The 26,796-nt window shown below is 43.4% G+C and overlaps 1 protein-coding gene across 5 annotated transcripts in view; it reads left to right on the top strand.

The window, feature by feature from the left end:
- Nucleotides 1-26,796, top strand: part of KDM6A (lysine demethylase 6A) — a 334,756-nt gene that overhangs the window by 188,089 nt on the left and 119,871 nt on the right. For 2 of the 5 annotated variants that reach the window (XM_056858358.1, XM_056858361.1), the window contains 8 exons: nucleotides 10,836-10,962; nucleotides 12,983-13,081; nucleotides 14,275-14,494; nucleotides 15,033-15,167; nucleotides 15,605-15,757; nucleotides 17,912-18,007; nucleotides 21,460-21,564; nucleotides 24,512-24,907. In XM_056858358.1, coding sequence (XP_056714336.1) covers nucleotides 10,836-10,962; nucleotides 12,983-13,081; nucleotides 14,275-14,494; nucleotides 15,033-15,167; nucleotides 15,605-15,757; nucleotides 17,912-18,007; nucleotides 21,460-21,564; nucleotides 24,512-24,907 — 1,331 coding nt within the window. The remainder of the gene's footprint in view (nucleotides 1-10,835; nucleotides 10,963-12,982; nucleotides 13,082-14,274; nucleotides 14,495-15,032; nucleotides 15,168-15,604; nucleotides 15,758-17,911; nucleotides 18,008-21,459; nucleotides 21,565-24,511; nucleotides 24,908-26,796) is intronic. The other 3 variants (XM_056858360.1, XM_056858362.1, XM_056858359.1) reach the window with 2 other exon arrangements.

Below are 26,796 nucleotides of genomic sequence, written 5' to 3'. Positions count from 1 at the left end.
GGATCAGCCAAAGTCAGGAGATGTCTCACCATGCCTGCAGCCTGCCAGCTCAAGGACTCCAGTTGGACCTGACACCTTGCAACATGCAGTGTTTCCAGAGGCCTCGCCAAGGCCACTGGAGCAGAGAAGAAAACAGGTCCGTCTGGCAATGCAGCAGAGATGGCAGAGTGCTAGACTGAAGGCTTTACAGAGGAACTTCCTCAGTAGCAGTGATGAGGAAGAGCAGGGCTGAAGGACCACCTGTGAACTCAGCCCAATCAGCAGCAGGAGAAGGGATTTAAGCCATCAGTTAGGCTTGGCTGTTGTGCAAGCAACTTGTCACCAACCTCCTTGTGTACCGGCCTTGTTTCCCTGCTATCCTTTGGATTCCTGGTATCCTGACTTCTTGGACTGGCTTTGACTAACGCCTTGGACTTCCCTTGCCAGTATTGAGATCTTGGACTTTGCCTGAACTGTGTATGACCTTGGACTGTTCCCCAGACTACGCTTCCAGCTTCCAGTCCTTGCTCCTTGCCTGCACCATGACACTATGCTGTGCCAATGCTCCATCTGTTGTAATCAATAAAGCTGTGTCCTTTGTTTACCCAATAAATCATTGTGTATTTATTGATTTCCTTTCCAACCGGGCTGCTATTGCCCATGGGGTCGCAAGCAAAAGCTAGGCTGACAGTACCAAGATACTTGGAAAAGAACCTATAAATGGCTCTCTTATGATGTGGCAATGGAAAAAGCATATTGTGATTTCTGTCGCTTAGTAGCACATGACATGAGCGTTCCTCTTCCAAACACATCAAGAGACAAGGATGCACGTGAAACTTTTGTTCAAAATGGCTTCTCAGACTAGAAGAAGTTAATGTTTAGATTTCAGACCCATTGTGAGGGTCTCTGTCTTTGTGTCTCTGCTTTCCATCACCTGCGGTGTTATCAGTGAACTCGTAAAAGCAGTTCACACCTTCTGGTCTCAGGCGCCAGGCCTGATGGCCCATGTATCTTCCCCCCCGCTGTTCTTCCTGCCAGTACTCCCTCAGGCCGGTGCGGCCTTGGAAGTGTGATAGCCGCACCAGACTTCCTGGGATCCGTCTGATGTTTTGTATTATGCCAAGCTTGTAACTTCCCATAACAATAAGTGTGAACCCCAGTGCCCCAGTGCCCTGGAGTCAATATATTCTGTAAACCCGTATAGCCCCTCACTTGCAACTTTCTACCTGTGCCTGTCTCATCTCCTGAAGGCTTCAATAAATCTATTGTTTCTGTATCAACGTCTGAGCAACTGATTTGGAGAAGCAAACTCAGAGAGGGGGATCTCTCACATTAAGTTGCAAGTCCTTGCCTCTCGGACTGCAGCTGTACCGCTTTGGACAGAATGTCAGCCGACGAGGACACCACCCCTAACCCCGATGCCCCCAAGGAACCGGACGAGCCGGAGAAGCCGGACCCGAAGGAGGAGGGAGCCAAGCCAAAGAAACCGAAGGGTCGCGCCCCCGACCAAGATCGGGACGGACGTCCCCGGGGGCTTACTTATTGGCTGGACTCTCCCAAGGGCTGGTCGCTCTCGCGGACTGCGGCGAAGGATCGCCGGTTGGCCTTCCCCAGCACGGGACTCGAAGGGGACCCGGCCCGCAAAGAGGCCCTCATGGAGGAAGAACGAAAGCAGTGGCAGGAAGACCGCCGGGCTATGCAGGAGCAGATGGAGATCATGCAACGCGTAATGGGTGAGATGGCCACGACCCTAGATGCGCTGAAGTTGCAACCTCCAGCCGGTGCTCCCCCAGACGGGGCGCCGGTAGTTCCGCCCGCAACCCCTGCCCCCCCGGCCCGTCGGGACCTGAAAGTCACGTATGACGGGTCGGGAGACCAGTTGACCTTTTTTATGGTCCAAGTAGACATTTTTATGCGGGAACAAGGCCGAACCTTCGTTTCTGAGGAGTCCCGGGTGCAGTACGTGGCTTCCTTACTGCAAGGGGAGGCGGCTGCCTGGATGGTGTTGCAGTATGAACTCCGCTCGCCGGTGCTGCGAACCCTGGACGAGTTCATGGTAGCACTCCGAAACCGTTTTGAGGACCCGACTCTGGGTGAGCGGGCTAAAGCCTCCCTGATTCAACTGCGCCAAGGGACTAAGTCGGTGGCGCAGTATGCAAGTGAGTTCCAGTCACTGGCTAGCCGAATTCTGGACTGGAGTGAAGCTACCTTGGTACAATGTTTCAGGGAGGGTCTCAACCCAGACCTCCAACATTGGGCCTTCATGCAAGGGAACCCCCCGGATGTGGAAGGTTGGGTTCGCCATGCTGCTGACATCGAGAATCGCAAACAACTCCTGAACTTGTCCAAGCAACGGCTTGGGCGAGACCCCAGGCCCCGAGGTGACCGTGGCCGGGAACTCCGGCAAGGGGGTGACGGGGGTCTCTCGGCCGCGGAACGCCGCAAGCGGTTCGAGGCCGGCGTCTGCCTGATCTGCGGGGGAAAGGGTCACTTTGCATCGCAATGCCCCTCTCGCTCAGGCCGTCCGACCCCCCCCCGCCAAACCCAGGCCGAGCCGACGAAACCGGCCGCCGACAGCCAGCCTCGCCGCAGAAGTGGACCACTGAGCCGGCGCTCCGGCGCACCCTCCGCTCTCCACGCGCGCCCCCAGGATGGGGCATCCGACTCTACGGTCCCATCGGGGTCCCGGATTACAAATACCGTCTTTAATTCGGACGGCTCCCCGGAAGCCACCACCCCGTCCCCCTCTTCCAGCGAGGAGGAAGAGTGGGAACAGCCGGCAAAAAACGCCGTCGGTCTGCTGTAGAGGGGGCTCCGCAGCAGACCGTCCCTATCGTTGTGCAAGGAGCTCCACCGATGGTAAGCGCCCAAGAGGACAATGTATTTGTGCGTGTTCATCTGTCCCTACCCAAAGGGGGTCCCCCGTTAGAGGTCCCCGCGTTGGTCGACTCGGGGTGTGCCCGCACCATGATAAATGAGGAAACTGCCAAGAAGTTGGGTGTCCGGCGCAAGCGGCTTCCGGGACCCCTCCGTTTTTCCCAAATGGACGGGAGTGACTTTAAACGGGGCCCTGTGACCCACAGAACTGCAGCCGTGATTATGTCCGTGGGGGAACATTGGGAACGGTTGTATTTCACCATCGCCCCTATTGTAACCCCTGTGGTGTTAGGGATGAACTGGTTAAGGGGACACAATCCCTCCATTGATTGGGTTAAACGGGTGCTTTCCTTCCCCGAAAACCCCTGTGGGTTGCATGACAAGGAACGGGTACTCAGAACTCCAGCCGCCGCACTGGTAGGGTCCCCCGCCCCAGTCTCTCCTCAATTACCCTCTGAGTACTCGCAGTTTACTGATGTTTTCGATGTTAGAGAGTGCGACGAACTGCCTCCCCACAGAGAAACGGACTGTGCCATCGAGATTGTAGGGGAAGGCAAACTGTCTAAGGGAAAGGTTTACCCCATGAGCCCTAGTGAAAAGACTGTATTGCGAGACTATCTGGATGTCAATCTGGCGAGGGGTTTCATACGCCCCTCCAAGGCTCCTTATTCAGCCCCAGCTTTCTTTGTAAAGAAAAAGACGGGAGATTTAAGACTGTGTATTGACTTTCGCAGACTGAACGCAGTCACCCAGTCTAATGCTTACCCCCTCCCTCTTATTCCTGACCTTCTAGCACAATTAAAGGAGGGCCGAATCTTCACCAAACTGGACTTGGTAGAAGCCTACCACCGCATTCGCATCAAAGAAGGAGACGAACCCAAAACGGCCTTTTCCAGTTGTTTTGGGATGTTTGAGTACCTGGTCATGCCGTTCGGACTTTCGGGGGCTCCGAGTGTCTTTATGCAATTAATTAATGAAGTTTTGCATGATTTACTGTTTCGGGGGGTGGTGGTATTTCTCGATGACATTCTTATTTACTCTGAGACCATGGAAGAACATGTGCGCCTAGTGCGAGAAGTGCTCCAGCGGCTGCGGGAGCACAAACTGTATGCTAAGGTGTCCAAGTGTGAATTCCACCAACCTTCTATTACATTTCTGGGGTATGTGATTTCCCACCAAGGGTTGGAAATGGACCCCGCCAAGGTCCAGGCGGTGCGGGACTGGGAAACCCCCACTACCCGCCGCCAACTTCAACAGTTTTTGGGGTTTGCCAACTTTTACCGGAATTTCATTCCCAACTTTGCCCAAGTTGCGCTTCCCCTCACTGCCCTGTTGCGTACCAAGGACAGGGGGGCTAGCGCCGCACTCCCCTCAGCCCGTCTGCAATGGTCTCCCCAGTGCCAGCAAGCTTTTGAACGTTTAAAGCTACTTTTTTCATCCGAACCCGTTTTGGCTCATCCGGATTGCACCAAGCCCTTCGTGGTGCAGGTGGATGCCTCGGATGTAGCCATGGGCGGGGCCCTATTGCAGAGGGATGAGGGGGGACGGTTGAGGCCATGCGCCTACTTCTCCAAGAAGTTTTCCCAGTCCGAAATCAACTGGGCCATTTGGGAGAAGGAGGCAGCAGCGGTCAAACATGCCCTTACCATATGGAGACACTTCTTAGAGGGGGCCGAGCTGCCGTTCGAAGTGTGCACAGATCACAAGAATCTTGAGGCTCTCAAGGGAGCTAGAAAACTCAATGCCAAACAAATTCGGTGGGCCCAATTTTTTGCAAAATTCCGGTTCACCCTCAAACATGTCCCTGGCAAAGAAAATGCCCTAGCTGATGCTTTGTCACGACTTCCCCAGTATCGCAACGATTTCGATCGCCCCGTCGACTCCCTGTTCACTCCCGAACAGCGAGGGGAAGTCCCTGGCTTGGCCGTCACCACCCGATCCCAAGCCCGCCAACCGGAGACCCCCCCTACGCTCAAAGGTATCCCGGAAGCATTCCAACAGCGACTCCGGGACGCCTCCTTACAGGAGGAGGAGCACCATCTCCTCCCCACTGGCTTGGAACGAACCAACACTTGGTGGGTGCAAGGGGGGAAACTATATGTCCCATCTTCCCTTCGCAAAGAAGTATTGGGACTTGTACATGGGGCCAGGCTGGCGGGTCATTTTGGTTTCATAAAAACGCTTCACCTGGTTCGAAGGCAATTCTGGTGGCCCGGTATGAGATCTGATGTAGAGTTGTATGTGCGCAGCTGCCCCACCTGCGCCACAGCCAAGAAACGGATGGGAAAACCCCCGGGGCTTCTCAAACCGCTTGAGAACCCCTCCCGTCCCTGGGAAGTCATCGCCATGGATTTTATCACCGACCTACCTCCAAGTCGGGGGAAAACGGTTCTCTGGGTTATCACAGACCTCTTTTCCAAACAGGTTCATTTCGTTCCATGTGCAGGTCTTCCTTCAGCCCAGGGCTTAGCTAAACTGTTCATCACGCACGTCCTCAGGCTACACTCGATCCCGAGGAAGGTCCTCTCCGACCGGGGGGTCCAGTTTGTTGCCAAATTCTGGCGGGCTTTCCTAAAGTTAATGGGAGTGGAGGAACAGGGCCTTTCTTCCGCCTATCACCCCCAAACGGATGGTCAAACGGAACGAGTAAATGCGGTAGTAGAATGTTATTTGCGTTGCTATGTAAATTTCCACCAGGACGACTGGGTCGACCTGCTGCCATTTGCCGAATATGCGTACAACAATGCGCCTCATTCCTCTACCGGCTTTAGTCCCTTCCAAGTTATATACGGGACGGATTTTGGCCCTTTCGGTTCTGCCCCCGTCTCGCCAGAGCTCCAGTCTACCCCTGATCTTCAGGAGTGGATTCAGGTGGTTAAATCCACCTGGCCATGGTTGCTCAAAAATCTGGAAAGGGCAAAAAGCAAGTACAAGGAACAAGCAGACAAACACCGGTCTCCGGGATGGGAACTCAAGGTGGGGGAGCAAGTCTATCTGTCCACCAAAAACCTCCGCTCTCTTCGCCCCTGCAAAAAACTGAGCGACCGTTATGTAGGACCTTTCCCCATTACCAGAGTAATCAACGAGGTTACCGTGGAACTGAGTCTCCCTAAGACTCTCAAGGGGGTTCATCCAGTCTTCCATATAAGCCTCCTCAAACCTTATGTAGCAGCTCCCCTGTTCCACCCCCCTCCCGCTCATGAGATTCCTACCGTAGTAGGAGGGGATACCCATTTGGAAATATCCAAGGTTTTAGATTCCAAATGGAAGAAAGGGAAACTGTTTTACTTTGTTCGCTGGAAAAACCTTGGCTCCGCTCATGACGAATGGGTGGCCGCACCCCACATGGCAGCTCCTCGCTTGGTCCGAGAATTCCACCTCGCCTATCCCGATAAGCCTCGTCCTCTCGGAGGGGGGCCTTAAGGGGGGCAGAATGTGAGGGTCTCTGTCTTTGTGTCTCTGCTTTCCATCACCTGCGGTGTTATCAGTGAACTCGTAAAAGCAGTTCACACCTTCTGGTCTCAGGCGCCAGGCCTGATGGCCCATGTATCTTCCCCCCCGCTGTTCTTCCTGCCAGTACTCCCTCAGGCCGGTGCGGCCTTGGAAGTGTGATAGCCGCACCAGACTTCCTGGGATCCGTCTGATGTTTTGTATTATGCCAAGCTTGTAACTTCCCATAACAATAAGTGTGAACCCCAGTGCCCCAGTGCCCTGGAGTCAATATATTCTGTAAACCCGTATAGCCCCTCACTTGCAACTTTCTACCTGTGCCTGTCTCATCTCCTGAAGGCTTCAATAAATCTATTGTTTCTGTATCAACGTCTGAGCAACTGATTTGGAGAAGCAAACTCAGAGAGGGGGATCTCTCACACCCATCAAAATTCTAACTTACACCGTGCAGCTGTCCAAGCTATAGCCTCTGTTAATACAAAGAAACAGCATAAGCTCTTAACTTAGAAAAGTACAATGCTATATTCTAAGACAATTAATATACAATCAACACACATCACAAGAAAAACAAACCTGTACCATAGGCATACGAAATAAAGGCAAACAAATTCTTATTAAACAGCTAGATGTACAAGTTCCAGCACCGAGAGTAATGAGTAACGAGAATGTTCATTCTAAAAGTTGGTAAGCAAAGAAGGTGACTTGTCCTATAAGAGGCGGAACTAAGTTGGTCATGCGCAGTAGAAAGGCTGGAAAAACTGAATAGCTGGAAGTTGATCATGCGCAGTAGAAGAAATGAAGGTAAGTTGAATAACTGGAAAAAATGATCATGCACAATAGAAGAAATCGTATGGAGCGGGAACTGCCCATCACTCAAACAAAATAACAAGATAATAGCTGTAGAAATATATATTCAACACGTAGCCATGGTGCAGAAGAAGATAAACGGAATGTGGTCTCTAGATTATTGTTCACATTTCGCTGGGGGCCTTCATCCTCCTAAGGAAAAGGCTGTGGAAGGGAATTGCTTAACGTGACTACTTGAACATACACACATAAAAATACGTAAGTTAAAAATTCATGACAAATGCCAATGGAAAATGTTACATCATAAGCTTACCAATGGTGATCAGTGTAAGACAGTCAATGCTGCATTGTGAGAGACCCGCAGGTTCGCGTATCAATCATGACATCTCTAAGACAAATTAGCTAACCTTTGTTAAATTCAGACGGTCATGAGTCAGCCAGTTAGTTAAAGAGACAGAACTATAATCATATTGAGAATTATAAAAAGCATGACAAGTCCACTTCAGTATTTAAACCAGATGGAGTCATGGTTTTGAACATGTGTATGAATTTGCATTCATGTTGTAATAATATACGTGTCAGGAGCTTGCCATGAGGATGGTATGCTGTAGTGCGATTGAGCTGCCTCCAGGTGCTGTTGTGTTGTTCTGTCCAAGGCCAGTCTGTGCCCCGTGTTTAGTCTTCATAGATTCCCATAGTGTGGGAATTGCCAAGTGCCCCTTCCTGCCAAGTGCTCCTTCCTGCCTCTGGGAGGGGGGTTGGCAAGGATACCAGTTATCTCCTTTTGCTTCTCCATATATGCTATGCCCCTTGCCTTTTGCCCCTTACTAGTGTTCTTATGAATATGGCTTCTGAAACCTGTCGATGATAACCAATAAAACTGCTTTCGTGGATTTGCCGTCTGCTGGAATCTGTTTATGGTTTGCCGCAGGGCTAGAGCTTACATTACGTTTTGTGTTTATTTGGTTGTAAGGATGAGGTCTGAATTGCCATAATACGAAGAAACTGAAATCATTGTCTCTATGTCCCTTCTCAAGAAAATGTGATACAAGAGGCTCATCTTTTACTCTAGCTCTAATACGGGAGTGGTGCTCCCCAATGCGGGTCCAAATGGCGTTGTGAGAGTTCCTGACCTCCCTGTGCAAATTCCATAAAACCACTTGCTCAGACTGTCATGCAGAAACAAGGATCTTTATTGAAAGCTTCAGGTGGTACAAGTCTTACACTGGAAAAGTTGCAAGTGAAACCAAATTCACAAAGACAGAATTATAACCCCTACAGGGAAGCAGATGTCAAACGTGTATTATGGGAACCTACGAGATAATTGTGCATGGTACAAAACATCAAAAGAACTCAGAGCTTGTTAGTACTATCTACCCACCAAGGCCACAGTGGCGGAAGGGAGTCAGTTAGAGTAAGGGAGGGGGACGTGGGAAGAGGGAGAGACATTCCAACCTGGGGCCCAGTCAAGAGACCTGGACTGCTTTTACGAGTCCAGGGAGGGGGAGAAAAGCATACAAGGAAAAGGCCTACCAAAGGCCAGGCATACAGACCCTCACAGGCGTGTGTCGTGGACCCGATGTACATCAGACAGCAACTGCAGAGGATCGCATAAACGACTCCTCTGGAGGAGCAGTTCGTGAATTGTCTCTGTTCAAAAGTGAAACCAGTGCTGGTGGCGCTGAGATTTTTTTATAGGTAAGCTTAAAGAACATGCGGAGCATGCCCCACATTTATGGTGCCCAAGAGGAAGAGAGTTGTTAATGGGTTGTTGATGGAGACTGTCAGAGTGGGTAATATTGCCGATAGCTCTGGATTTGCGTAATCCACAAGTGGGTGGAATTTTGCAACCTGGAATAGATTTCAAAAGATAACAATTTTTTTGAACAATTTTTTTTCAATTTTGTTTGATCTTGGGCTATATTCTAAGGACCAACAGATGTTGGGCTTATTAGGTACAATTTGGTGTCTGGGTGAAGAAGAAAGGAGGGTGGAGCATTGGCGTGCTTCAGTTTTATCTCTAGCATTTCTTAAGGCATTTCTAGGGTAACCTCTCTTTCTTAGTGTTGCTTCATAGCTATCCGCTTCTCTATGATAATCATTGGTATTCGTGGCGTTTCGGTTTAACTGTAAATAATTACTATACGGTAAGTTGTTGACTAGATGTTTAGGGTGGTAAAATGAATAATGTAAGCCCATGTTGTTAGCATGTGGCTTATTGAAAGGTCTAACAGCACGTTTTCTCTCATTGGACACGAAAACCTCAAGACTGAGGAAGGCGATGTTGGAAGCGCTGCAGTGCCCTGAAAAGGATAAATTGGAGTCGCAACAATTAATCCATACTCTAAATTTTATGAAATGTATCTCGGAATCAAACAGGAAATAAAGATCATCAACATACCTCTTGTATGCTGTCATGTGTTCCTTAAAGGGGTTGGTGCTGAGTATGAATTTATGTTCAAAGTATCATGTAGAGATTAGCTATGGCGGGGGCACAAGCGGCCCCCATAGCTACTCCTTTAGTTTGTAAATAAAATTGATCCTTGTAACGAAAAAATTTGTTATCAAACAAAATGTCAACCAAATCCAACAAAAAAGGGTCAGATCTTTTATCTAAGGAATCTTGAATGATGTTTCTTGCTTCAGCGAGGGGTACATTGGTGAGTGATGCGACGTCCAAAGTGGCCATAATGCATCCTATTCTAACTGGTATATGAAATCTCTAGAGTCAAGGAGAAATGACGGGGTCTGTTTAACAAAAGGCTGTAGGAAGTAATCTAGATATTTAGATATGGGTTCAAGTTGGGAATTGATCGCTGCAATTATGGGACAGCTCAATAAGCTCAAATGGAGAAATAGTTCTGGATGTCACTGATTGTACCCAGCTCCAAATCTCCACACGCCCTCTCCCAAAAGTCTCATATAGTAAACTTGCAGATGAAGCTGGAACCCTTTGGGACTCTGTAGCCAAGTTGCAAATGGAATCCCATATGAGGGAACTGAGTAGCATTTTCCTCATTATCAGCTGCTGAAACACTTCGCTAGGTAAAGCAAAATCACCAGCACACAGTACCAGGGATGCCTATCCCAGACAGTTGGTCCATACCATCCATTCAAGGTAAAATCTCTCTCTCTCTCTCTCTCTCTCTCTCTCTCTCTCTCTCTCTCTCTCTCTCTCTCACACACACACACACACACACACACACACACACACACACACACACACACACACACACACACACCCTTCCCAGCAAAGACCATGCTAATCTTCTAAAACCAATGGGAAACTGGATTAAAAGGTGTCCAGATACTCTTGTCTTCTCCAAGAAATCTTGGAAATTTGCTTAAGTACCTTTCTTAGGAAAGGTATGTTGCGGTACAAGGAGCAGTCTCACTACCATCTACTTCAAGTCAGTCAGAACAATCTCCTTTGTGGAGCTGTTTCAGTGTTCTGATATAGTATTATATGTATGCTCTTGCAAAAATTGAACAATTTGAGTTGCAAAATATGTTCTCAGAATTCTCTAATTGAAGTTCCAATAGATATAGTCAGTGTTTCATAGTGCCTTTGCTTTATACTATTTTTGGTTTATATTACCTTTAATTTAGATTATATTGTTTGATATGCGATTTTTAAAAAAAAATGCAATAATCAAGGTGAGAAGGCTAAAACAATCCCGTCCTGGTAGATTAATCTTCAACTCACATGTCCTTTTCCTTAGGCTGGATGCATCACACAGTGGATCAGTTAGGAGATAAAGCCACCAAGGAAAACTATGCTATTCAGTGTCTCCAGAAGTCTCTAGAGGCAGATCCCAACTCTGGCCAGTCCTGGTATTTCCTTGGAAGGTAAAAATGAGTGGTATAACAAGAATTTTTAATAAGGTTGTTGTGTAGTGATTGGAATAGGATTAGGAAACCTGGGTTTAGACATGCAGGGTGGGGTAATTGAGCAACCTTGAATCAGTCAGGAACCCTCAGCTTTAACCTCTGTCATAGAGTTGTTGTGAAGAATAGACTTGCATCATCCAATACATTGCCACCACTTGAATGCCTTAGAAGAAGTATTTCCAGTATTAAAGATGCAATTTGGAAATCTTGCAAAAGGACTTGAGATAAATATTTGATGTAACCTGAACATGAAAATCAAGCAGCTAATACTTAATGCTAGCTTAATCGTATAGCAAAAAGTGTGACATTGTGAAGGTTTTTTTTTTTGTACTTGTTGCATGTATGGATTGTTGACTATAGCAGATAGCATGCTATAGCACCTGTTTAAACCTTAGTGTGGCTACCAGCAGGTTAAACAACCCTGGTCTTTTGAACTTTGTGTATGCTGGAAAATAAGGTGGTAGAAAGAAATGCGCCACTTGAGACTGCAGGTGATAGTTTTACACTTATTAATGAAAATAGGGGGGAAAGCACAGCTGAGAGAGAACTTCCACTTCTTTTTGCATGTTGTGCTGGCTTTGTGTTTGCAGGCAAGTAAGGAAAGCATTCCAAACTGTGGGGTTCCACCAGCACTCTGAAGCTGTGCATGGCATTCTGCCAATTTATTCCTGCCTCATTCTCCTATGTGTGTAAACTTAGTCTTGAGAATTCAGCCTGAAGAACCATTTTATCAGTTATGCCAACCGCTTCATGTGTATTAGTCATGGAATGTGATGCTGGAGGGATCTAGAGCTTGCTGTCTCTTTTTTGGCTTCTACTGGGAGCTACAAAAATAGTCGCGCACCTGGGCTGGCCACAATACATGGTTTAGCTTGATAGATCGCAAGTTGTGCTGGTCTCGAGATTCATCATTTTTTCCTTCTGTTTGTACTATATGGTGTCTTCAAAAATACCATCTTCCTCAGCATTTAAAAAAAAATTAGTGTCACTTATTGTTAGGGTTGCCAACTCCAGGTTGGGAAATTCCTGGAGAATTTGGGACTGGAGCCTGGGGAAGGCATGCTTTGGGAGAGGGCAGGTCCTCTGTGGGGTGTAGTGCCATAGAGCCCACGCTCCAAAGCAGCTGTATTCTCCAGGGGAACTAATTTCTGTCATCTGGAGACAAGCTGTAATTCTGGGTGATCGCTAGGCTCCACCTGTAGGTTGGCAGTTCTTATTGCATATACCTAGCCTACTATTATATTTTTTTGTTTTGTTTTTAACTGAGAAAGTCCAAGTTTGCTGTACTGTGAAATAATTCTCTTGGATAAAAGTAAGCCATTTATGCAAAGTGAATTTTGTCTTAGCAAAGGTCATTCTAGAACATTGTCAAGTAACTCTAGATGTAGGCCTTTTTTTTTTTTTGCTTAGTTCTAAAGCTTTAGATTATCTGTATCTGAAATATGTTTTAACAACTAAATCCAATTTTAAATTGTTGAAGGCTTATGGCCTGCGCTGCAGTCTCTGTTGTTGAGGCTGCCAACATCCCACACAGACTAAGGGACAATGGTCATGGAAAGTAAACCATTCTGTATTTTAAAATGTTAAATTTGCTTTACATCTGAGTTTAAATGCAGTTCATGTTGAAGTTTTTGTTTCTGTTAGACTTTGAACTTCAAAAGTTGTAAGATACAACGCTTTGAGTTTTAAAATATATCATTATAAAATCCCTACACTTTTCAGCTCAGTTTTTTTTAGTGTTATGTATTGCTGAAAGCTAAGTGATAGACTGGGCAAATGCTAAAAATAACAGCTTACAACTTCCACTTCTCACAATATGTAAAAAGATCACTTTTTTGTGTATAAAACATTCTGCATTTCATTCAATGATGGTGTTTTTTTTTTGTAATGCACAGCTTTTTCTTAATTCAGTAATATAAAACAAGCCTTTTGTTAAATTGTTCTCAATTCCTGTAATGATAACTTTCTCTTCTCTTAGGTGCTATTCAAGTATTGGGAAAGTTCAGGATGCCTTTATATCTTATAGGCAGTCTATTGATAAATCAGAAGCAAGCGCAGACACATGGTGTTCTATAGGGTAAGAGTATCATAAGAGAAATACTTTCATTATAAAGTGTAGTGGTTTGGATCCACACGTGCCCTCCACTCACAAAGAATCTTCCTTTCACAGAAAGGCTCATTCCATAAATGAATGGTACAGAACTCAACAGATACCCCCTCTGATTCGGTCCAAGTGGCTCCCTGTAAAAATGGGTGTATTTTTGTGGATTCAGAGGGAGGGCTGGAAACGATAGAGAAATCCAATTGACAATTAAATGTACTGTCATGGAACTTGATGGGATGGGGGAACAAACTTCATAAATGAATGGAATCTTTCATTAGCAGCATACTAATTCTTTGAAAGGAAGGAGACCTATGAGCAGAAAGATACTTTGGCTCTAACCCAGTATATTGGAACAAGACACAATTTAGCTTTCATTTATACTTTTACTGTTCTCAGTTTTAAGTTACTTTTATTGATGCTAGATTACATGTGTGTAGGCCCAGAAGAAAATTAAAGCAATCGGGGGGAAAGTTTATCTGAGTTTTTTCCAAGAAATATTTGGAGTGCACTTGAAACATTTGTATGAAATATTTTCTCATTTGGAATTAGTGAAAGCTTTTTAAGATAAGGTTTTGCTTACTCAGAATGTATAGTTTGAGGATTTTATGAATGACACTCTACAGCATATCAGGAATATTCCTAATTTTGCTTGTAGAAAACTAAGGCATTTATACTTTTAAATTTCATAAATATGCCAAGTAGTACAATTTCAGTTGCTAATTATATTTTCCCTATTAAAAATGACAGTCGCCCCCCCCCTCCAAGCATTCAACATTTACAGAAATTTCACATTTTTTGCTGAAGATCCAAATTAATGTATTGTATGCGTATATCACCTCAGGCAAGTCTCTGGAGAGGCAGCACATAGGTGTTACAAATAAATGCTGGCTATTGGGCTGAAGCTCTCAACTATTGTTATGCAACCTCCAACTAAAGAGGCCTTTTATGGGGCTTCCACTTTTTCTGTTGTAGCTCATTGAGGTTGTATAGCAATTATGTTTTTGATCTTTTCTACCAGGTTTGAGATAAAGTTACAAAACTTGATAATATGTTGGAATAGTGGGATTTACGTTTATCATGATATAGAGAAGGTTTATTGTGATACTGTTGAGCTGAATGAAATATTGCCTTCTATAATTAAAAGTTTCATTCATCTTTGTCTTCAGTGTGCTGTACCAGCAACAGAATCAGCCTATGGATGCATTACAGGCTTATATCTGTGCTGTGCAGTTGGACCATGGCCATGCTGCAGCTTGGATGGACCTTGGCACCCTGTATGAGTCCTGCAACCAGTCTCAGGATGCCATTAAATGCTACTTAAATGCAACCAGAAGCAAAAATTGTAGTAATACCTCTGCACTTGCAGCTCGGATAAAGTATTTACAGGTACAAACTTTGGTCCAAGAATAGGGGAATCTTTTAACAGTGTCGTGGGACAAGGAAAAGGGGGGAAAGAAAGCACTGCTGTTGACATGTAATTTTTCATGATATGTGTAATCTGTTTCCATCTACATTGTAAACATATCATAGCTTATAGTTTTATTTCTCATTTTAAGTGGATCTGAGTTCATAAGTAATATTTTACTTTCGTGCTTTCACATAAATTATGCGTATTTTGTGTTGTCTACATTTTAATTTATCGTAGCATTTAGAGAGAATACACACACTACCTTTTCGCTCTTGTTTGCAGTTTCAGAACCAGAGCGTGAATGAGATCTCTGAAACCAGAGCTCAGCTTTGTTCTGATTCTCACAAAGGTTTATATTCTGGTTACCCTCTTTATCCTTAGCTCCTCTCTGAAACCCCAGATTTAAAATTTATTCTTTCTAAGACACAGTAGAGTACAGAATTTAGGAAGATTTCATGGATTGATCTTACTAAATTAGGCTTGTGTTAAATTTACTTTTTACATAATTTTTCCTAGGCTCAGTTGTGTAACCTTCCACAAGGTAGTCTACAGAATAAAACTAAATTACTTCCTAGTATTGAGGAGGCATGGAGCCTACCAATCCCCGCAGAGCTTACCTCCAGGCAGGGTGCCATGAACACAGCACAGCAGGTGAGAAGTTGGGTTATATTCTGCAAGTGCCCAGCTTTTTAAGGGTTCTTATCAATCAATCTGTAATAGTCAAAAGTATTTTGCTGTAGCACTGAGCTAGTTTTCCACTGGTAACAAAAATAATTAGCAAAAGGAGGTTTAGACTCCCTGTGATTTGGAAGAAATATGGGGTTACCAATTTAGAACCTTTGTGGGTTTTCATGATTTTCAGAAAGATTTCACCCTACATAGAACTTGCAGCAGTTTTTATTTTATAAACAACCCCATGAAAGGTACACACTGCTCATTTGGTGATGCTATAGAAATTGATTTCAGTAAATTACTTCAGAATAGTTACACAGCCCTTTTTAAAATGTACAGCTGGTAAAAGATATATAGGACAAGGATTTTTTAAAAATGTATAGAACCATATTTTTTCTTCCTCCTTTGATTCCTAGGCTTGTAAACCTCATCATCAAAATACTGAACCTGTACTAGGCCTCAGTCAAACACCTATTTCACAGCAATTGCCACTACACACGATTCCTTCTAGCCATGTAGATGACCTGTCCAGTCCAGCCAAGAGGAAAAGAACATCTAGTCCAACAAAGGTACATATTCTCATATAAAGTCCCACTCAGTTACAAGAATCTAATCCTCTGGCATCCAGATGTATTAATCCACTTTTCAGCAAGCTCTTTTATTGACAGTTAAATTTTCAACATGCACAACAGTGATACTGGAGCAAGACTAGCTGGACATTACAGTAGATACAGTGAGGGGAAAAAGTATTTGATCCCCTGCTGAATTTGCCCGTTTGCCCTCTGACGAAGAAATGACCAGTCCATAATTTTAATGGTAGGTCTATTGTAGCTGTGAGAGACAGAATAACAACAGGAAACCCCCCAGAAACCCAGAAGACAAAAGTCAGAGATTGATGTGCATTATAATGAGTGAAATAAGTATTTGATTCCTTTGCAAAAGATGACGTAGTACTTGGTGGCAAAACCCTTGTTGGCAATTACAGAGGTCAGACGTTTCTTGTAGGCGGCCACCAGGTTTGCACACATCTCAGGAGGTATTTTGTCCCACTCCTCTTTGCAGATCCTCTCCAAGTCAGTAAGATTTCAAGACTGATGTGTAGCTACTCGAACCTTCAGCTCCCTCCACAGATTTTCGATGGGATTAAGGTCTGGAGACTGGCTAGGCCACTCCAGGACCTTAATGTGCTTCTTCTGGAGCCACTCCTTTGTTGCCTTGGCCGTGTGTTTTGGGTCATTGTCATGCTGGAATACCCATCCTCGACCCATTTTCAATGCCCTGGCTGAGGGAAGGAGGTGGTCACCCAAGATTTGACGATACATGGTCCCACCCATCGTCCCTTCGATGCGGTGAAGGTGTCCTGTCCCCTTAGCAGAAAAACACCCCCAAAGCATAATATGTCCCCCTCCATGTTTGACGTTGGGGATGGTGTTCTTGGGGTCATAGGCAGCATTCCTCCTCCTCCAAACACGGCGAGCTGAGTTGATGCCAAAGAGCTCGATTTTGGTCTCATCTGACCACAATACTTTCACCCAGTTCTCCTCTAGGTCATTCAGATGTGCATTGGCAAACTGCAGATGGGCCTGTACATGTGCTGTCTTGAGCAAGGGGACCTTGCGGGCTCTGCAAGATCTCAGTCCTTCATGGCGTAGTATGTTACCAACTGTTTTCATGGTGACTATGGTCCCAGCTGCCCTGAGATCATTGACAAGTTTCCCCCGTGTAGTTCTGGACTGCTTCATCACCGTTCTCATGATCATTGCAACTCCACGAGATGAGATCTTGCATGGAGCCCCAGACCGAGGGAGGTTGACAGTTATTTTGTGTTTCTTCCATTTGCGAATTATTGCACCAACTGTTGTCACCTTCTCACCAAGCTGCTTGGCAATAGTCTTGTAGCCCAGTCCAGCTTTGTGCAGGTCTACAATCTTGTCCCTGATATCCTTGGACAGCTCTTTGGTCTTGGTCATGGTGGCTAGTTTGGAATCTGATGGATTGATTGCTTCTGTCGACAGGTGTCTTTTGTACAGGTACTGTAACGAGCTGGGATTACAGGTAAAACCTCTCCCTTACAGCAGGTGCTTCTAATCTCAGCTCGTTACATACAGTGAAGATACCAGGTAGCCTAACTTCTGGCTGGTTGTTAGGGGATCAAATCTGGCTGGTTGTTAGGGGATCAAATCTGGCTGGTTGATACGGGATCAAATACTTATTTCACTCATTATAATGCACATCAATCTCTGACTTTTGTCTTCTGGGTTTCTGGGGGTTTTCCTGTTGTTATTCTGTCTCTCACAGCTACAATAGACCTACCATTGAAATTATGGACTGGTCATTTCTTCGTCAGAGGGCAAACAGGCAAATTCAGCAGGGGATCAAATACTTTTTTCCCTCACTGTATAGCAAACCAGAAGTTAGGAAAAGAATCATATCATTTTGTGTTCCACTTTTCCTTATATTTAGAATACTTAATCATCACATTAATATTATTGCAAATGCCAAAATGAGTTGTAATAGATGAACTTTAAATTCACAATTTGGTTTTTTTAGTTCTTCATCACAACTGATTATCTTTTACTTTTTTTCTTGCTTCTATATTAACTGCAGTTGAATTATGTTTAGCAATATTTTATTATTTATCTGAAACAAAACATTCTTGATTTATAACTAATTTTAAATATTGCTTATTAATATTAAAGTTTTTAATGCTAATGTTTCCTTAGAACACTTTAGATGCTTGGAGCAGTGGCCATACAGTGTCACATCCTCCAGTACAGCAACAAGTACATTCTTGGTGCTTGACACCACAAAAATTACAGGTAAATCTATATATGAAAAAAATCCTTAGCTTTTATATAATGTTATTTTACTGAAATTATTGGATGATTGCATGTTTCTCATCTTCTGCCTTCTTCCAAGCTCTTCTTCATATATACTATGTTCTCTTAATCTGTATTGTTTATTTAGTATGTTTGCAGCTTTCTATGAATATTTTTATAGTTGTGTCTTTTGCTGGGGTATGGTATGAAATACATAACAAGAATTGTTGCTTTAACTTCATTCTGTAGGCATTAACTTTGTGCATTAAAGTGTCTAAGGTGTTATGTAAGATGAATATTGAAAAACAAAACATTTTTAGGAAAGAGTAGGAGTCCAGTAGCACCTTAAACACTAACAAAATTTCTTGCAGAGTATGAGCCTTCGTGAGCCACAGCTCGCTTCTTCAGATATAGCTAGAATGTGATTCCATTTATCCTTAAGTAGAGACGAGTGAACTAGACACACAATGGCAATGTAAAGGTTAAAATAAAGTAAATGAAATTAGCAGGCGTGTTTGGATTAAGTGTGATATTCAGAGGGGTAGTAGGCGTGGAGAAATCAGCATTGGTAATGAGTCAGAATCCCAGATCTCAAAATCACACAAGGTTGGAATAGACCACAAGGGCCATCCAGTCCAACTCCCTGCCATGCAGGATCCCACAATCAAAGTACTCCCGACAGCCATCCAACCTCTGCTTAAAGACCTCCAAAGACGGGGACTCCCCCCCGCCCGAGGCAGGGCATTCCACCGTTGAACCGCCCTCACTTTCAGAAAGTTCTTCCTAATGTTTAGGTGGAATCGCTTTTCTCTTAGTTTAAATCCATTACTCTGTGTCCTAGTCTCTGAAGCAACAGAGAACAAGCTAGTTCCCTCATTAACATGGTATCCCTTCAAATATTTAAACACGGTTATCATTTCACCCCTTAACCTTCTCTTCTCCAGACTAAACAAACCCAACTCCTTAAGTTGCTTCTTCCACTTTTTGGACAATGAAGTTGTCTTCAAGGGAAGTGAGGAATTTATTGGACCTTATTGTCCTGGCAGAGTTTGTCTTCCAACAGATGTCAGGGTAATTGAAATCTCCCATCACTACCAGATCTCTCTTTTTTGAATGTTTAGACATCTGTTCCAGGAAGGCATCATCCAACTCTTCAGTCTGACTTGGGGATCTATAATATACCCCCACAATGGCATCACTGTTTTTCTCCCCCTTAATTTTTACCGAAATGCTTTCAAGCTGGCTTCCAGTATTTAAGTGAGGTGCAAGCCTCTCTATTAAGTCCTGGAGAATGCATAGTCTTGAGTTTCATTATTAGTTGTAATTCAGCAGTCTTTCTAATCTCCCTTTGAAATTCCTTTGAAAGAGAACTGCTACTCTTAAGTTAGCAATTGAATGTCCTGGAAGTTTAAAATGTTCCCCCACTGGTTTCTAAATGTTGTGGTTTCTGATGTCAGACTTACGTCCATTCAGTCTTTGTTGCAGGGACTGGCCTATTTGTCCAATGTAGAGGGTGGAAGGGCATTGCTGCCATATGTATGCGATGGCATAAATCACATTACAAGATGAACAGGAGTATGAACCTGAGATAGTATGGCTGACATTGCTGGGCCCAGTGATCGTGTTGCTAGGATCTATAGGAGAGCAAAGTTGGCCCCTTGCCATATTATCTTAGGTTCATTTACTTGCTTTTTACCTTAACATTGCCATTGTGTGTCTAATTCACTCATCTCTACTTAAGGATAGATGGAATCACTTTCTAGTTGTATCTGAAGAAGTGAGCTGTGGCTCATGAAAGCTCATACCTTGCCGGAAATGTTGTTAGTCTTTAAGGTGCTACTGGACTCCTGCTCTTTCCTACTGCTAGTGACAGACTAACATGGCTACCAATCGTGATCTAAAACCTTTTTAATAATACTACTACGTTTGTTTTAGCATTTTGCCCTTTTTTGCCATATTAACATTCTAAAGCACATTTACCCAAACAATAGCTTTGGCTTATCTTATGCATCTTATGCTTTGGCTTAGAGACAGCCATATAGTTGATGTGTATATTAAAAACATGAAATATTTACAACTTCATGAACTGTACTTGTTTGTTCTGAATTAGAACCTAGGGAAGCCTCTTGCTTTTTCAGGGCCAGATTGCTTATGCTTCTCTTCCTCTGGTAACATGATTGGCTCACCAATGAAGAAAGGAGAATGACAAAGGAACCTTGCATGGGTTTAGATCTAGTGATGTGCATGTAGAAAATAAACTTACTTCCAGAGCAGTCCTGAAGGGGAGTAGATGGGTGACAGCCAGGGACGGCGAAGCCACGTTGCCTCTTGAGAGGTCTCCCAGGCCGTAAATAAAAGTAAAAACTCCACTTTTTAAAGGAACCTGTAAAACTCCCCCTGCAAGGAGGCTCGTTCCCAGGGCGGAGGGCTTTAGAAGCAGCCAAAAGGCAGCTGTGCCCACAGGAATGCTCCCCTGAACACCGCCGTAAGCACTTGCACCAGGAAAATGCTGCTGGGGAGGCAGTGCTGGCACACAAAGTTCACACTACCACATTGCTCCTTGGAGCCAGCATAAGTCACCCTGCGCCAGCGTCCATGCCACTTTGGACGGTACAAGTGGCACATGCCGGCTCCTAATTGGCTCCTCCTCCCCTTCAGGATTGCATGGTTAGTGCAGTTCTGCCCATGCAAGATCTTGTGCAACATCTCTATATATTATAGTGTGCAACACTTTCATCTCTATATATTATAGTGTGCAGAAATTGGTAGCACAATATCTTGCATTTCTGCTTGCGCAAGAGCTTCATTATGAGCAGAAATTTTGCGCTGGATCCAACCCATGGAATAAAAGCCTTCAACAATTTTTTCGGTGCTTGCTATATAGTGCTGTTCCCTATAAAATAAGGGGGGAATCAAATTATCTTTTCTTATTATCAAAGTTAGCTACAGGTGCCATACTTGCATCATTCTAGCTAGAAGATTATTTAAGCTTTATTAAGATGTCACATATAAATCTTGAGTTTTCATGATGGGTACAAACTTGTGTAAGTGGATCTACACACATTTACTCACTCTTTCAGTCCGTCTCCACTTAAATTGAGGTTTGTTTCTTTCCCAACAACCAGCAATGTAAACCAAGATTGCACTCTGAATTAGAATTCTGGTTATCCACAAAAAAGGCTGAAGTCTTCAATCTTGATATTTCACACAAGGAGAGGGAAGCTCAAGAGTTCAACAATTAATTAAATTCCAGTATATCTGTGTGATGACTGAATGTAACCCAGTCCTTAGTTTGAGTGGGTCAAATGCATTTCTACTGTAACTTGTGCAAAGGAGAGTATAGATAATGATGAACAGATAATTTCAAAAGATAAATTTGATCATGTAAATTGTTATAAGGAAATCTGAACTTGTACTTGAAGCTTAAAAAAATATTTGTATTTCTTTTCCAGCACTTGGAACAGCTGCGTGCAAATAGAAATAATTTAAATCCAGCACAGAAACTTATGTTGGAACAGCTGGAGAGTCAGTTTGTCTTGATGCAGCAACACCAGCAGGTGCCAGTAAATTTATTTCATTTCTGTACATGCCCTATTTACGGTAATTGGGTCTTTTCTAAACAGTAGGCAGTAAGAGAATTCCTATATTTACTCAGGCACAGAAGAGTTTAGAGTTTTCCTTTTTCTTAAATCAATTCCCTGTGTTACAGTGGCTTGGTTAAGACATTATGACAAAACATGGCTTACCATTTTGTCTGTGAGCCTTGTGGATCCTCATTCTCTTGCCATGTTTCATCCCCTCTTTCATGTTGTTGAACATAGCTCTTTTTCGCAGCAAGCCATAGTTCAGTGTTAGATAATCTACCAAACTGTGTTTTGTGCTTTCCTGGTTTGCAGGGAAAGGGCAAACCATAGTTTGGCAATTCAGAGATAATACCCAGCTATAGTTTTCTACAAAAGCATGCTGCATGAAGGGGGAGAAAGAAGTGTGTGATCACAAGTATCCCACTAGTTCACCTGTTTAACAGTAGTTTTCTGTTACTTCTAAAGTGCTGGGCTGCAAGTTTAGATTACAAGGTTTACAGTTATAAATGCAAAACATGAATGCTAATGAATATGTTAATAGTTGTCAAGAACATCATAGTGTAAACATTTAGTAAACTTCCAGGAGGCCCTTTGCTCTGTAGGACAGTTCATAAATTCATCAATTGATAACTACTAATGATAGACTTATTACTTCCATGAAATTATCTGTGATGAGTCAGTATTCTGCAGTGATTCATCAGAACATAGTTGAACTAGGTGTAATATCTACAGGGGTCTGCAGAATGGGGCTGGACTTAGTAACTATCTGTTTTCCACTAGCCATCTGTAATGTCCAATTCTTCCACATTGCTACAAGTAATAGTAAGATAATTCCAAGACTAATCAAACCTGATACTATCTTAGTTAATAAGAGGGCAGGAAATTTCAGCTCACTGTCTTCAGTATTATATAAATAAGTGAACACATGAAGTGATATTTGCTTTTAAGCTGTGGTTAATTTTGTACAACACACACATTTTTTGTTTAAGGAGATTTCTTTCACAAAATGTGAAGAACATTGACTAATCCATAGCTTTGGGCCAATTAGTGCTTTCGTTTGCACAACAAAATGTACATGTTGTAGAGCATTTAATCTTATTATGAATACTGTACATTTGGTGTTGCAAGGGCCAATACAATGCTTAGTTTACATTCCAGTCTGCAAGAATTTATTATAGAAGTGAAGGTCCTCAAATGCAGGCATGGGTGTTTCTAGATATAAGGATGTCTGGTAGCAGGGCTGGGAAATAAGATCCTTGAGTCCTTTGTCCATTAGGTTAGACCAGCAGTGCATAGCTAACATAGAACAGAATGGTCCTTGATTGTGGCTGAGTGGACTGTACTAGGCCACTCCCCATGACTTTACCAGGCCCTGCCCCATGACATCATAGGGTAAAAGTACAGTAATGTTTTTACATCACTGTAAAACTACTGACCTACTGTGAAGGGCTGTTGACATCTATCTTAGCATTGGCATTCTGAACACACAGACATACCCGGAAGCCTTTTGCTGCATTCCTACTGGGACACATTAAGTAGGGTTGCAAGCTCTGGGTTTGGAAATTCCTGGAGATCTGGGGGCAGACCCTGGGGAGGGCAGAGTTTGGAGAGAGGGAAGAGCTCAGCAGGGATGTGATGCAATTGAGTCCACCTTCCAAAGTGGTTTCCCTGGGGAACTGATTTCTGTAGTCTGGAGATTAGTTGTAATCACAGGGGAACTGGTTGTTGGGCACCCTAGCATGAAAAGACTTCTAGGTGGGGAGAGGAATAAGCAGGCTGATTCTCGGCTGGGAGTTGGCCTGCTGAGCCCCACAAAGGCCTAGGCTACACAACAGAGGACTATGGTGCCACACCCAGGATTAAACAGTGCTGGGATAGAGAGACCAATGGTCTAACTCTATATAAAACACTTTCATATGTTCAAGTCTGCAGGCCTGTGTAAAGTTACCTGGACACCAGCCCAATTAAACCCAATGGGAATTACTTCTGAGTAAATATGCAAAAGATGAAACTGAGCATCACTTACTGGCCACGAGTTTGGAAAAGCTACTTAGTAAAGATCAGTGGGCCCTGCCCTGGATGGCCCAGGCTAGCCTGATCTCGTCAGATCTCAGAAGCTAAGCAGGGTCAGCCCTGGTTAGTATTTGGATGGGAGACCACCAAGGAAGTCCAGGGTTGCTGTGCAGAGGAAGGCACTGGCAAACTACCTCTGTTAAGTCTCTTGCCATGAAAACCCCAAAAAGGGGTCGCCATAAGTCGGCTGCGACTTGACGGCACTTTACACACACACACAAAGATCAGTGGTAAATCAAATTTCATTTTGAAATAAAACAAGTTTCTATTCTTACCTGCTAGATAACACAAAAGAAGGAACAAAACAGGATACTTTAATAAGTGCTGTGTGTTCCTTTCTTTCTATCTGAGCAGATATAAACAGGGTAAGGGTTCCCAAAGAGATCTGCAGCATTAGGAGGAGTTGTGTATTTTGAAAATATATATGTGACATCTCTAGGCTTCTGCTCAGGATGGCTCACAAAGGAGAAAAAGAAAAGAGAAGGCACAAAATGCATGTCATATATACAGCATGTAACAGAGGTATCCCTGTTTTGTGTATTACAGGTGCATAGTGTAACTTACTATGCCTGCAAGAAAAATGTTTTTATAAGTGACATGGGCTTCTAATGTATGAGGCAGCCCTTAATGTGGTATATTCACAGGACAAAAGTTCATTTCTAACCTCTAGCAAAGATATAGAGCAGTTCTGAGTTTAATATAAACATTCAGGGGAAAATATGTTTTGTTTTTAGTTATTGTCTTGATATTTTAATAGAGAGAACCAAAATGCAAATAGCCTCTAAATCCAGAACCATAAACCTACATGTCATTTGGCTAATGTTCTTTATATTTTACTTTTTATTAGATGAGGCAGACAGGAATTGCACAGGTACGATCTACTGGAATTGCTAATGGGCCAACAACTGACTCATCACTGCCTACAAACTCTGTCTCTGGTCAGCAGCCTCAGGTTGCTTTAACCAGAGTGCCTAACATCACACAGCATGGAATTCGTCCAACCTGCCCAGGGGAGTCTATGGCTAATGGACCCTTTTCAGCAGGCTCTGTTCCCTGCAGCACAGCAAGAACGCTGTGTAGTACAGACACTATTTTGATAGGCAATAATCACATAACAGGAAGTGGAAGTAATGGAAACGTGCCTTACCTGCAGCGAAACGCACTCACTCTACCTCATAACCGCACAAACCTGACCAGCAGCGCAGAGGAGCCGTGGAAAAAACAACAATCTAACTCCACTCAGGTATGCAATATTCCTACTTTATTATAGGAAAATATTGATACAAGAACATAAGCTTTTACTATGTGTTACTATATTTTAAATTAAAAATACTATGCAGTATTGGAAGCTTCACATTATAATTGAAATGTATTGTAATAGAGTTTCACAGAGGTAGTTCACTTTTTCAGAAAAAATAGTTCCCACTTATATTTTTAGACCCCAAAATTGACAGGGTACTTATAGCAAGTGTTCACAGGTTTTCCAAATCAATACAGCCTAATTCATATCTATTTGCTAAATGCCAGATTGTTTCAGCCTTGATTTATCTTTCAGTCTTATAAAAATGGTCTTGTCAGGAAAAATCACACTATGGTACCTGTAGGTTAGTTCTATAATACAAACCATAGTTATGGTAGCATCTAGTAAAATATTTTACAATACAACATCTGCTTTTTGATAGTTGAATGACGTACGGCTTCCTACTTTTATGTAATGACTTCTGTTATACAAAAGTTTATCATAATACCCAAATGTTTAACTTCACGATTATTTTTCAGCTATTATGTCCTTTTTTAACTTGAGAACAATGGAGTCTAGTTGGAATGCTGTTACACTCCCATCACCAAATGTATTTTATCATATTGATCATTTATTTGCCTTATTTGTTTTCCTACAGTGAAATCCTAAGCAACTGTTAAAAGTTATGCAAGAGCCCTTAGATCTAAAAGGCAGGACACACATTTGGACTTGATGATTGCTTTAGTTTCAACACTATTCAGCCACAGAAGATTTTGAGGGCTGTTAAATTTATTCCAACTTTGTAGAACCTTTTTACTTTGGGAGTCTATACTGGAATGTCCCATTTTTCTAGCATACTTGCCTGATATATGCATGTTACATTTAAAGTTTATATAAGGATTTATATATGTAGGTCTGTCATAATGGATTCGGTTCTGTCTCTGCTTTTCTTGACCTTACCCTTTCATGGGAATTAAAAATATTCACTGTCAGGCTCTATGTTAAACCCTTTTCACGTATGCTGTACAATAGAGAGATGTCAAGCAGGTGCAGGGGAGAAAAGGTGAACTGGGGTGAAGGTAACTTAATAGGATCCTGATTTCTACAAGTATCTCTTATGACAAAACTGAATGGCTGAATTCCAACATGGGAAACCATGGCTTGTGCTAACCATAGTTTAGCATCAAAACATGTGTTTGTGCTCCAAATGCATAAGCAAGCCATGTTTTATGCTGTGGTTGGTAGCCTTCTTTGAAGTTCTGGAATGATATTCCAATGCACTGTGCATTGCTGTCTTCTGGCAAAGCAAACCAGTATTCTGCCATACTATTTATTTTTATTTATTTATTTTAAACATTATATTACTTTTCTACTTGGTCAGGGTCACCAAGGTGGCACTTGTAAAAACATTAAAACATTTGAACAATTAAAAACAACATTTAAATTATAAAATAACAAGTTGGAACCCTCAGGGACTTGCAGCAGGAGTCATTTCATTTCCCCCTCCCCCAATATTTCCTCTTACCCTTTCCTGAAAGCCCCCATAGCCACTCTGCTTTCCTGTTTCCTCGCCATCCCACTTAATAGCTAACCAACATTTATCTGCCCCTTTGTCTTCAGCTTTTCCTCCCCCCCCCCCCAGCAGCCTCTACCAAGGAAAACTATGGTCCAGTTGTGTGGTGCCGGCTACTGGGTTAGGCCCACTTTCTTTACTTTACTTTAACGATATTGTTCATATGGCCAATTCGGCCCTGAACAATGTCACACTAAAATCAAAATTAAAAAAGGAACTATACACACACACACACACACACACACACAGAGAGAGAGAGAGAGAGAGAGAGAGAGAGAGAGAGAGAGAGAGAGAGAGAGAAACAATAAGAAAATTAGTA

This window comes from Euleptes europaea, chromosome 12, assembly GCF_029931775.1.
Source record: "Euleptes europaea isolate rEulEur1 chromosome 12, rEulEur1.hap1, whole genome shotgun sequence".
Taxonomy (NCBI): Eukaryota; Metazoa; Chordata; class Lepidosauria; order Squamata; family Sphaerodactylidae; genus Euleptes; species Euleptes europaea.
The sequence above is the reverse complement of the archived record's forward strand: the minus strand, read 5'-3'. Positions and strand labels throughout refer to the sequence as shown.